The sequence below is a fragment of the Saccopteryx leptura genome, chromosome 9, assembly GCF_036850995.1.
Source record: "Saccopteryx leptura isolate mSacLep1 chromosome 9, mSacLep1_pri_phased_curated, whole genome shotgun sequence".
NCBI classification, from domain to species: domain Eukaryota; kingdom Metazoa; phylum Chordata; class Mammalia; order Chiroptera; family Emballonuridae; genus Saccopteryx; species Saccopteryx leptura.
Genome location: NC_089511.1, coordinates 43,283,066 through 43,296,418, shown reverse-complemented (window position 1 = coordinate 43,296,418; position 13,353 = coordinate 43,283,066). Strand labels below are relative to the sequence as shown.

The window sequence follows — 13,353 nt, the reverse complement described above, 5'->3', positions numbered from 1 at the left end:
ATCTATGACAAACCCATGGCCAATATCATACTCAATGGGAAAAAATTAAAAGCAATACCCTTAAGATCAGGAACAAGGCAGGGGTGCCCCCTTTCACCACTCTTATTCAACATAGTTCTGGAAGTCCTAGCCACAGCAATCAGACCAGAAGAAACAAAAGGCATCGAAATTGGAAAAGAAGTAAAACTATCATTATTTGCTGATGATATGATACTGTGCATAGAAAACCCTAAAGTCTCAGTCAAAAAACTACTGGACTTGATAAGTGAATTCAGTAAGGTGGCAAGATATAAAATTAATATTCAGAAATCAGTTGCATTTTTATACAGCAACAATAAGCTGTCTGAAAAAAAATTAAGGAAACAATCCCCTTCACTATTGCAACAAAAAAATAAAGTACCTAGGAGTAAATTTAACCAAGGAGGTAAAGGACTTGTACTTGAAAAATTATAAAACATTGATAAAAGAAATCAAGGAAGATACAAACAAGTGGAAACATATACCATGTTTATGGATAGGAAGAATTAAACATCATTAAAATGTCTGTATTACCTAAAGCAATCTATAAATTCAATGCAATTGCTATTACAATACCAATGGCATACTTCAAAGATATAGAACAAATATTCCAAAAATTTATATGAAACCAGAAAAGAACACAAATAGCCTCAGCAATCTTGAAAATGAAGAATAAAGTGGGAGGTATCATACTTCCTGATATCAAGTTATACTACAAGGCCATTGTACTCAAAACAGCTTGGTACTGGCATAAGAGCAGGCATATAGATCAATGGAACAGAACAGAGAACCTAGAAATAAACCCACACCTTTATGGACAACTGATATTTGACAAAGGAGGTAAGAGCATACATTGGAGTAAAGACAGCCTCTTCAACAAATGGTGTTGGGAAAATTGGACAGCTACCTGTAAAGAAATGAAACTAGACCACCAACTTACACCATTCACAAAAATAAACTCAAAATGGATAAAAGACTTAAATGTAAGTCACAATACCATAAACATCTTGGAAGAAAACATAGGCAGTAAACTCTCCAGTATCTCTTATAGCAATATTTTTGCTGATTTTTCTCCACGGGCAAGTAAAATAAAGGACAGGATGAACAAGTGCGACTATATCAAACTGAAAAACAGGACACCAGGAACAAAATAAAAAGACAACCCACACAATGGGAGAACATATTCGCTAACACGTCTGATAAGGGGTTAATAACCAAAATTTATAAAGAACTTCTAAAACCCTACACCAGGAATGTAAACAATCCAATTAAAAGATAGGCAAAAGAAATGAGTAGATACTTCTCCAAAGAGGACATAAAAATGGCCAATAGGCATATGAAAAAATGTGCAACATCATTAATCACTAGAGAAATGCAAATCAAAACTACAATGAGATACCACCTCACACCTGTTAGATTGACTATTAGATTGACAAGACAGGTGTTGGAGAGGCTGTGGAGAAAAGGGAACTCTCATTCACTGCTGGTAGGAATGCAAATTAGTACAACCATTATGGAAGAAAGTATGTTGTTCCTCAAAAAATTAAGAATAGAACTACCATATGACTCAGCAATACCTCTACTGGGTATCTACCCCCAAAACTCAAAAACATTAGCACATAAAAACACATGCAGCCCCATGCTCATTGCAGCATTGTTCAGTGGCCAAGACATGGAAACAACCAAAGTGTCCCTCAACAGAGGATTGGATAAAGAAGATATGGTACATATATACAATGGAATACTACTCAGCCATAAGAAATGATGCCATATTGTCATTAACCACAACATGAATGGACCTTGAGAACATTTTACTGAGTGAATTAAGTAAATCAAAAAAAGCTAAGAACTGTATGATTTCACACTTAGGTGGGATATAAAATTGAGACTCACAGACATAGATAAAAGTCAAGTGGTTACCAGGAGAGGTGAATGTGGGGAAAGGGGTGAGAGAAGGATGTAAAGAGGGAGAAATATAAGATGACAGAAAATGATTTGACTTTAGGTTATAGGTAGACAAAAAAATCAACAGTTCAAATGCTATAGAAATGTTTTCCTGAAAGCTATATACTCTTATTGATCAATGTCACCCTATTAAATTTAATTTTCTAAACAAAATAAAAAATCCCCCCCAAAATAAGGACATGCTGTCAATTATTGACTATATGCAACCACAAAAATGACTCTCATAGACATACTGATGATCAAAAAGCAGAGAGACACAATCTGACTTTGGGTGATGGGTATGCAACATAATTGAATGACAAGACAACCTGGACATGTTTTCTTTGAATATATGTACCCTGACTTATTGATGTCACCCCATTAAAATTAATAAAAATTTTTTAAAAAAGCAGAGAGACAGAATATACAGTGGGGTTCCATTTACATTAATTCTAGAACAGTCAAAACTAATCTACGGTGACAACCTAAATATTGGTTACCTTTCTAGGAGGAAGCATCAAGAGCCTCCTGAATTGCTGGAAGTACTGTGCATGTTGACCTGGGTGGTGGTTACTTGGGCTTATATCTATGTAAAAATTCGTCAGGCTGAACTCTTTAAGATACATGAATACTGCTGTATGGAAGAAAAATAATAAAAGAAATAGAGTTGAGTGGGTGCTCTCCCTCTTGGGAGCATGTCCAAGCCTTTTCTTCCCCCTCCTCTTCACCCAGGTGTCTTGCCGTTGCCTTTCCCTCCTCTATGCTTCAAGGCTCTTTACTCCTGTAGTTTGTTTCCTGAGCCCACGCAACCCAACTGGCTCACTTCCATTACCTTCATAATGTTCCAAAAAAACTTTTTAATTTGAAGAAAGAAAAAAAAAGCAGAGCAGAGCTAAGGAAGCCAAATGTAGGCAACTTTTCCAAGAATAAGACAACTCCTCCAAGAGTTTGATTGTACAAATATATTAGTCAACATTTACAAACTGCCACAGAACCAGGACTGTTTTGTGTTTTATTTTCCCCAATTAAGCACCCTGAGCATGTGTTTCTAAGGTTGAATAGAGGGAAATACAAAAGAAACAAAATAAGTGAGAAAGCAAGGTCCCTGAGAAGGCAGGAGATGTGAGTTAGTCTCTGGTACAAGAAGTGGCCACAGAACGGGACAAGATTTCTTCCAAAGGTAAGAAAGGGAGCCTCAGGTACGAGACAGACAGATGAATCTGTAAGGCTCAGCAGCAAGAGCAGGAGGACATGAAGTAGGCTGTATGCTGAGGCATCAGTGGCTCAGGAATGGTCAGTGTTTGGGTCAATGGTTGAGTGGGTGGGGGAGCTGGTGCAGGAGACAGGGCTGACCAGAAATAAACAGATGTGAGCTGACCAGTTAACGGTGTGCTGGGATCATGCCAGCACAAGGTGATGAGGGCTTACACTAGGATATTAGTGGAGGTGATGGATTCACCTGATGGGAAAAACATAAAATAAGCAAGATGAGGATGGCTGGAGGTTGGTTGGAGGCAGAGTGCTATGGGTTTGTACAAGGTTGTTTTCCCTTCTCAGCTGTCTGAGCGACAGAGCCAACCAGTGAGAATGTGAAGGACGAAGCGGTGGGCAAGATTGTGATTTCCTTCTAGGCACGAAGAATCTGATGGAACACAGGGCATGTAACTGAAAGATAAGTGTTTGGAAGAGACTGAGCCGGGCTGAGGAGGACTGGCTGGAGAGTCACCGGCAGCCTGAGCAGGACAAGGCAGCAGGAGAGGGGCGTGAGCGTGGCTCTGCAGTGGCGCCAATCAACACACTCAGTGATTCCAATTTCCTCAGCGGCCCAGATGTGGGGCAGACAAATCCAAATGTCACCTTGAGGTTTTCCAGTAAAGGAGGGACAGGACACCAACAGAGCCGGGGAGTGCTTCTGCCTGACAAATGGGAGGATGAATGAATGGATGGAGAGGGTGGGAACAGATTATAGGCAGATACAGTAAGATAGGCCTTCTTTCTTCTGAGTCCAGAAGGACATGAGACATTATGCATTGTGATTGATATCAGTTGAATGATCCCAATAGCTGACTTTTATTGAGATCTTAACTAAAGCTTAGGCATGATGTTAAGCAGTTTCATGCATGGAATGATTACACCTTCAAACAACCCACAAGTAAGAAATTATTACCAGTTTCACTTTCAAGAGTAGGCTGAGTCAACCAAACCCATCTGCTCTTCCCCGTGGGCATGCAGCTAAACTTCAGTTCCTGCTGCATCCAAAGAGGTGGCCAACTGCTGAGTTCGTAAACAGAATGTGAGGGGAAGTAATGTGTGTGTGTGTGCAACTGGGTGTGACTCTACCGTTCTCTCACTTGCCCTTTGCAGCAGAATGATTCCAGGGTAACCATAGAGGCCACATACAGGTGACAAAAGGCACATGGGTCTCTGAGTAACTGTGATATGGACTCACATGCTGACCCACATGAACCTTGTCATAAGCGAAAAAATATGTTTCATATGTTGAGCCACTGATATTTTGGAGGTTATCTGTTACTGCAGTGAGCATTAACTTAGCCTAACTTAGCTATTCAAGGCACAACAAAACCATGTCACTTCCCTATTGTCACAGGGCTGGTGGGGGCAGAGGCAGGTTTTAAGACCAAGCAATTGGAGCCCAGAGCCTTACCCTAACCTAACAAAACAGATTCTTCACCTGGTGGCAAGAATGTGTTGATGTGGGAGGACAGAGGGACATCAAAACACCCAAATGCCCAAGAAGGCCACAAGAAGCTTCCCCCGGAATTCCAGGGGCAGTGGTCCCCTCACAGGCTGCCTTGACACCCGCTGCCTAAATCCTGGCCACCCGCCTAGACAGGCACTTTGGGATAGGCCTCTCTTCACCATCTGTAACTCCTGCCTGTGCTCTGCGAGGCAAACCCGTTCTGATTTGGGAACTGGACATCCTGTCTGTGGAGAAAGAAATAAGGTATGCATATTTTAGCAAAGTCAGAAAGAAATGTCTCAACAGTGTCTGGGGCTTCGGATGGAGAAGAGACCTCGAAATGTGGCTGCTCTTGTCAAGTTGATCTGTAACCTGGCAATCAAGGCCAAGAATATCATCACTGGGTTGTAAACACTGAGTAAAGTAGTGAAGGTCGTCTCTGCCTAACCACCTCCCTTAACCACCATCCTAGAGAACCCCCCAAACTATTCAGATATAGTCACAGGACCCATGGGCACCAGTGCTCACAGAACATTATGACCATTGCCATTAACTTTTTTTTTAACACTGACCCACTTTTTATTTAATTTTTTAATACATGCCTTCAAAAAGGAAATTTTGTGTCAAACTGAGAAATAGAAAAACCAGTTTCATTTGCCACAAACATAAAGTTACTATAAGAAAATCAAAGCACTATTAACTCACATTGCCTGCTCAGGGCTGTGAGTCTGAGACTGCCTCCACTATTGAAGAAGAAAATTACCAATATTCAAAGGAGCATTAAGAAAGGCTCAGCACAGCCTGACCAGGCGGTGGCGCAGTGGATAGAGCATCGGACTGAGATGCGGAGGACCCAGGTTTGAGACCCCGAGGTCGCCAGCTTGAGCGCGGGCTTCTCTGGTTTGAGCAAAGCTCACCAGCTTGGACCCAAGGTCGCTGGCTCCAGCAAGGGGTTACTCGGTCTGCTGAAGGCCCGCAGTCAAAGCACATATGAAAAAGCAATCAATGAACAACTAAGGTGTTGCAACACGCAACAAAAAACTAATGATTGGTGCTTCTTATCTCTCTCCTCTCTCCGTTCCTGTCTGTCTGTCCCTGTCTATGCCTCTCTCTGACTCTCTCTCTGTCTCTGTAAAAAAAGAAAAAGAAAAAGAAAGAGAAAGGCTCAGCACAAAACAGATACTTTCTCCCTGAACAGTCAGCAAGCAGGAAAAAAAGAGAAAAAAGAATAACTTTCTCTGATTGCCCATCAACGCCATTTCTTGTGTTTGTACCCCCAATGACCTCCCACACAAAGAGACGATCGTGGCCAAGACTTCAGGATACAAGGGATGAGCGGGTAGGCATCAGGGGTCAAAGAGGTCTTTTAAATGAATTGTGTTGTTTAGAACAATAGCCAGTAGGACTCATCCCTCCTGGTGTCCTATCTGGTTCACTCATTTTTGAACAACATCCCACTACCCATGGGTCCTGCTGACTGGGCGCTGAACCAAGTAAGCTTGGCTACTCAGCTCCCATCTCATGGAAATCTGGAGAAGGGACAGACTAAGGCGGCCTGTGCCAAGCACCGGGATGAGAGGGTAAAAAGAAGTGTGGGCTCAGGACATCTGTGCAGAGACAGCGAAGTGGAGAGAAGACAGAAATGGGGGGAAAAAAACCACAACAAACCCAAAGAAGAGACAAGGAATTGGGGGTTTCTCAGAGTGAGGAGAGGAATGGCCGCTTCCAGCTATCAACTCTCTGTAGCAGAAAAAGCCAATCTGCTGAGAATGGCACAAAAAGACCCACAAAGAAACATATCGATCAGAAGACTTCAGGGCCAAAATCTAATCAGGATTTCTTCCATTTCCTGACTTTAGCCTCTCATGATACCCAGCTACACATCTTGCCCTTGGATATTAAAAGAAACCCAAATTTCCTCTTTCAGAGACTTCTCCTTTAGTATCTGAGCCATTTTGAAGGGAACTACATTTCTTGTTTAAAATCCCCGTAGGAAATACAGGGAGACAGGCAAGAGAAGGTGAAAACAACACACATTGGGCTCTGAGAGGGATAGAAGGCATCCTATAGAAATCTTCTGAACATAAGGTGGAATGAAGGAGGCTGTAGGGCCCCACAGAAAGGCGCAGTGAGGCCTTACCTAGCGAGATCAGGAGCGTACAGATCTCCAGCATCACTTCCATGTATAGGGTCCTCTGGGCAAGGTCCAAGTGCTCCCACTCGTCCTGGGTAAAGGTCACTGCCACATCCTCGAAGGCAACTGATGCCTGTAAAGTCAAACGGAGGTAGCTTCATTAGCCCAGAGCCAGTCAGATGAGATTAGAGCCCGACGGCCAGTTGTTGGTAAAGAAACACAGAGCCCCAAAACCAGTATCACTGAGCACTTCCTGGCAGCCTAGCTCTATTCCAGGATCCGAGGAGTCAGACACTGCTGTCGGACAGAATGTGACTGTGTTAAGAGACAAAAGCTTTCTATGGTGGAACCATTCACAGAAGACACAAGACAATGGCAAGGCCCTGTGGCCTGAGAGGCAGATAGCAAGCATTTTGGGAATGAAGAGGAACGGGGAGGACATGACAATGATCAAAGCACCAGTCATGACAAAAGCAGGAACAGTTGAGCCTCGCTGGTCATTACCATGTGCCTGCGCCATGTTGAAGCTGCACATGTCATATTCTAGCAATTACACGTTGCAGCTCTGGAGCTAGGTTCTGACTTTGAAGACAGCCTACTGGAAATAACACTTGCCTGCTCTATAATCTGGAGGAACATCAGCTTATTTCTCTGAGCCCCGATTTCCACATCAGTACAGTAGTAGTTCCCCCTTCACTAGGTGGTTATGAGAATTACAGGAAAATGTTCATGAAGCACACCTTGGCGTGCCTAGTACATGTTAGTGCTCAACGTGCTTTTCCTACTTTCATTACTCCACCCACAGCTATGAGGTAAACAACATCATCATCTCCATGGCCAGGCAGTGGGGCTCAGGCAGCTCTAGCAAGTCACCCCGAGTTACATGCTCCAGAAACAAAAGCAGAATTTCAGCATCCGTGAAAGACCACACAACTTCACTCTCCTGAGATCTTCCCTACCTATGTATTATACATACAGTTCCATCTGGCTGGAAGCTCCGCCATCTGCCCTTGTTCCCAAGTCCGCATGCCAAATAGACACTCCTTACCTTGCAAAGTTGTCATTAGGTGTAACTTCCAAGCCTCCCCAGTCCACTGTGGATGGAAGGATGATTAAGAATGCAGGCTCATCCCTGGCTGGTTGGCTCAGCAGTAGAGCCTCAGCCTGGTGTGTGGAAGTCCCGGGTTTGAGTCCTGGTCAGGGCACACAGGAGAAGCGCCCATCTGCTTCTCTACCCTTCCCCCTCTCCTTCCTCTCTGTCTCTCTCTTCCCCTCCCACAGCCAATTCTCCATTGGAGCAAAGTTGTCCCTGGCGCTGAGGATGGCTCCATGGCCTCCACCTCAGGCACTAGAATGGTTCTGGTTGCAAGAGAGCAACGCCCCAGAGGGGCAGAGCATCGCCCCCTGGTGGGCATGCCGGGTGGATCCCAGTCGGGCGCATGTGGGAGTCTGACTGCCTCCCTGCTTCTCACTTTGGAAAAATACAAACAAAAAAGAATGCAGGCTCTGGTGATCAGTGTACTGGGTGTTGATTTCTGGCTACTCAGGAGTTGTGTGACCTTTGTGGGAGGCCTGAAGTTCCTCTTTGATAAAGCAGGGATGAGGAAAGAACCCAACTCTGAGGAGGTGGGGAGACTCCGCCCCAGCACACATCGAGCACTAACCGAAGGCCAGCTCTTACAGTTTCAGTTGTTATTTTTCCTCTTTGTTCCCAGAATATGATAAAACAAACAAACAATTTTTTTTAAAAAACCACATCTCTGCTTTTGTAACTGTACTCAAGTCTGTGCACAAAGATTCCAGAAGACAGGCAGGCAGGAGTGGGGATACTTCATCCAGAACTAGCTAGGCCAAGGGAAGACCGTGTCAGAGGTGACACTGGACAGAGCTGGGAAGGAAGCAGAGAGGCAGCCCTGCAGAGATCTGGAAGCGCTTTCCCAGGCTGAGGAAACTGCATGGGGAAGGCCAGGAAGTAGGAAAGAGCTTGGACTATTCAAGCCAGTCTAGCTGGACAGCAGTGAGCAAGCAGGAACAGGAGAGAACAGAAGGGGGCGGGGCAGAGGTCGATGCAGTAAGGCCTTGCAGGCCACCGTAGAAATGCCCAGAGAAGGGTCATTCCCTTACCAACCACTGTGGAGCCCTGGTCACAGGCCCTGTGCTGTTCCAGGTCTGAGGACGAAGCAGAGAACAGGAGCTGGAGTTTCGGGGTCGAGGGCAAGTTCCCAAAAAGAAATGCAAATTACTATCTCAAATGGCCTTAAGGATGCTACAGACAACAAACCAGAATGACGGTAACAGAGATTGGGAGGACTTTAAATAGGGTGAATGGGGAAGGCCTCTCCAACGAGGGGACACTGGAGGGAACATGAAATGAAGTGAGAGAGGGAACCACATAGGGGACAAATTAATAAGACAAGTCCTGAGCCATTATAGGATTATGACAAAAGTAAGTGGGGTACCATGCTAGGGAGCAATACAGGACCTGTTGTGTGTTTACATCTAAAGACACAACACTTCTGCGCACCATTATTACTGATGTTGACATAAGAAACATCAAACCTATAAAGAATTTTTATAAGAATTTATTTGAGCCGAAACTAATGACAATTGCTAGAAAGCAAGACCTCAAATGCTCTCCGGATGACAGCTTTGCAGTTCTTTTAGACATGTGGAATTAAGGAGAAAATTTAAAGATTACCTAAAGGTGGGAGAAAGCAAGTACAGGATAGTTACAAGATTAATTATCCCTTGAGGGTAGTAACCCCTCCAGGAAGTCTGGAAAAGAAAATTATTTCTGGCATTTCAAAGGTGTGTTAACCTAGATGTACAAGACCAATGAACAGGGCTTGCTTGAGGCAAAGATAGACGTTTTACTAAAGAAGTTTAAGCCTGGGGTGTGACTACCCAATTAGCAATTTATGATCAAATCACCCTGTGAGGGTACTTTTAGTTAGATTTATTACAGTGCCCCTTCTTTATCTACACTAAATATATAATGAATGTGCTTTTTCAAATGTGTCTCAAAGAGGTAAACTGATTCACTACTGTTAGTAGCAAGTCAATCCCACTGGCGAGGTTGCAACTGTAAAAGATGAATTGGGGGCCCTGGCCAGTTGGCTCAGCAGTAGAGCGCTGGCCTGGCATGTGGAAGTCCTGGGTTCGATTCCTGGTCCCGGGACACAAGAGAAGTGCCCATCTGCTTTCCACCCTTCCCCCTCTCTTTTCTCTCTTCTCCTCTCACAGCCAAGGCTCCACTGGAGCAAAGTTGGCCCAGACACTGAGGACGGCTCCATGGCCTCCGCCTCAGGCACTAGAATGGCTCTGGTTGCAACAGAGCAACAGCCCAGATGGGTAGAGCATTGACCACTAGTGGGCATGCCAGGTGGATCCTGGTCAGGTGCATGCCAGTGTCTGTCTCTCTGCCTCCCAGTTTCTCACTTCAGAAAAATACAAGGGAAAAAAAAAAAAGATGAATTGGGGGCCTTTCTGGCTCTCAGCCTGATTTATGACCTTCTGTGCCCTAAGAACAGCAATTCTACACACTTTTCCCACCCATCTTTCCCCCAGGCTATCCATGTCCCACTCCATTCATCAGTTATGTGTAAGGCCAGAGCCCAGGAAGGTCAGGACCAGATTTATCTTGGGGTGAGGCACTAAGATCAACACAGGTCCAGGATGCACCTCTCAGGTAAGAGTACAGAGTACAGAATGATGACCCCTGGGCAGTGCCTAGGACAGACACACATAACAGATGTCGGAGCCCACCTGCTCTGCAAGAGATGGCTTAGGCAGTGAGAGTCCCAAGGTAAAGGACGCATCAGGAGCCTGACCAGGCAGTGGTGCAGTGAGTAGAGCATCAAACTGGGATGCGGAGGACCCAGGTTCGAGAAACCCCGAGCTCGCTGACTTAAGCATGAGTTCACCAGCTTAAGCGTGAGGTCACTGGCTTGAGCATGGGATCATAGACATGATCCCATAGTCGTTGGCTTGAGCCCAAGGTTGCTGGCTTGAGCAAGGGGTCACTCGCTCTGCTGTAGCCCCCTGGTCAAGTCACATATGAGAAAGCACTCAATGAACAACTAAGGAGACTAAGGAGCCGCTACGAAGAATTGATGCTTCTCATCTCTCTACCTTCCTGATGCTTCTCATCTCTCTACCTTCCTGCCTGTCTGTCCCTATCTGTTCCTATCTGTCCCTCTCTCTGTCACCAAAATGAATGAATGAATGAATGAAAGCATCAGGAGCTGGAGGAATATGAGACATGTTGCAATGCTTTATTCTTACCCTAGCAGTGCATTAGATATAGTACTTAGGGACAATATTGGCATGGTGTCAACGTTACATGAGCACAAGGGGCGGAGAGATGATGTCATGGTTTACATATCAGTTGCTAGGTCAGGCCACCAGGTGTGGGAGCTAGAGCTGAGTCAGGTGAGCCGTAGCCAGGGGGCCCAAAGGCGGGGGAGCCGAATGACCTGTGAAGTCTACATTGTTGACTAGGGCCCACATCCTGGGTCTCACTGTCATTTCCCCACAGCAGAAATGCACTCTCCAGTTCCCTAAACTAAGAGGGAAGAACTGCTAACATGCCCATTTTATACCTGAGAAAATGTAGGCCGAGTATAATGAGTGGACTCAGACAATGTCACAGCCCAGGAATGGTTGAGGGCTACAAGCCACCCTGAGGTCTTCACTCAGCAGCCCAGTTCCACCCAGTGGGAAGGTCCGCGTGGGTGGCGCGTACTGGAGAGATTCTGGGAAGCTACATTTCCTCCTTCCACGCCGCAAACCGGTGATTGCCGGAAATGAGAATCTCTCCACGGAAACCCCAGCCTGGATCCCATACCACGGGCTGCGAGCGACCCCATGCCAGGACCCTCCAGACCCAAAGGCTGCGAGGGAAAGGTGATGACTCCCCGTATTAAAACCAGCTTTCACTTCAAGGCGCCAATGAAGGTAGGGGTCTGAGTGGGTAGGGGTCCCGGGGCACCCTGTACTCACCGGCGCCAGGTCCATGAGAACTAGCACCAACTAGGAAGTCCGTGTGCGCGGAGCAGGGCCAAGAGAGGCAGCGACAGAGAGTGTCCTGGGGGCCCCAGGTCCTACAAGGCGCGGCGGTGGCTGTCCTCTCCTTGCGGCTCTTCTCTGAAAGGTGCTGAAGGGCCGCCTGACTGGAGAGCCAAGGTGTACAGACGCAAGTTTGAAAAGCCTACTCACCCGCGACACCGGAAGTCCCGCCCAACTATAAAGGTAGCTGCAAACGGCCCTTTCACATCCCTCATTGTTTTAATTCCCACCCGCCTAGACTTCTGGGTAACGTAGTTTCACATCTGGCGCTCAGCCTAGGGGAGCTCTTTCCAATCTCTGGAGCTGGGTGGAGCTCTGGGATAATATGACTTGTAGCAAGCCTCAGCTTCCTATCTTCATAAAGGGGAAGCACCAGTGATGGGATTCTAATAGTTTAACAACCGGCTGAATCCCCTCACTGAGAGACACAATTTCATATGCACCTATGAGGGAAGAAGAAGCTTTCCTCAAGGTTCTTTTAGCTGATCTAATAATTAAATCTATAAAAGATTAACAAGAGAAAATAACCAAATTTAATACGTACATACATACTGTGAACAAAAAAGGGTGTATGTAGCATATGTGATAAATTCAGTGACTATAGTAACCTCAAGGGGTAAGCTGATCATAAATTCCTATCTGGACAGGTCATGGTGAGTAGTCATACCCCAGGCCTATATATAACTTCTTTAGTAGAAAGTAGTGATGGGATTCAGCTGCTTTGCACCAGTTCGGCAGAACAGATACCTAATTTTTTGTTGAGTTTGGCAAAACGGTTGTTAAAATGGCACTTGTAATCAGGGTTCTTTCTAAGGTGGGAGCCTGGGCAGCCGCCCAATGTGGAAATCACAAATGTACATTCCTTACTCTTTTTTAAAGTTCATCTGCACAACAGCGTATTCTAAGCCTCTGTAGTAATGTTCATTCCATCCACAGGTGAAAACAATTGCAAGTGAGGACGCCAATCAAGAAGCAATATGGAAATATCTTAAAAACAGTTTTATTGTTTTTTGTCAGGTATTATTATTTTTTCATTAATATTTTTAAACTCTTATAATCTAGTTTTGTGTACCTCTTTTATTCTTATTTAAGTATTATATGCATGAAATAATAAACTACCTTTCAGCATATTGTTTTTTTATACTTAAAACGGTCATTATGGTAGAGAATCAGTTGTTAAATTATTTGAATCCCAGTACTGGTAAAAGGTTTATCTTTGCCTTAAGGAAGCCCTGTCCACTGTTCTTGTGCATCTAGATTAACACGCATTTGAAATGCCAGAGTGTGAAATCCATGAAGGACATAGCCCTTCCTCCTCCCGAGATGTGCGATGGCTGTCTGGCTAGCAGCCACAAGGAGAGAGAAACACAGTTTGATCCCAGGATGTTCCCAAGAAGTGCACTGGGGGAAAGGTCAGACTTTTCCATACCCAAGCCTGAGCATTTTCTGCTGTTTTTAGTATTGCTCTCTCCTCCCTCCTTTGGTGTAC

The 13,353-nt window shown here is 45.0% G+C and overlaps 1 protein-coding gene across 3 annotated transcripts in view; it reads right to left on the bottom strand.

Moving 5' to 3' along the window:
* LOC136380501 (zinc finger protein 599-like) overlaps positions 1-12,029 on the bottom strand; it is a 49,074-nt gene extending 37,045 nt beyond the window's left edge. For all 3 annotated transcript variants that reach the window (XR_010746956.1, XM_066348371.1, XM_066348370.1), the window contains exons 1-2: positions 11,799-12,029; positions 6,804-6,930 (exon numbers count right to left, since the gene is read on the bottom strand). Coding sequence is in view for 2 of the 3 variants with exons in the window: in XM_066348371.1 (XP_066204468.1) it covers positions 6,804-6,930; positions 11,799-11,813 (142 nt within the window). In the remaining variant the exon portion in view is untranslated. The remainder of the gene's footprint in view (positions 1-6,803; positions 6,931-11,798) is intronic.
* Positions 12,030-13,353: the final 1,324 nt, after the last annotated feature.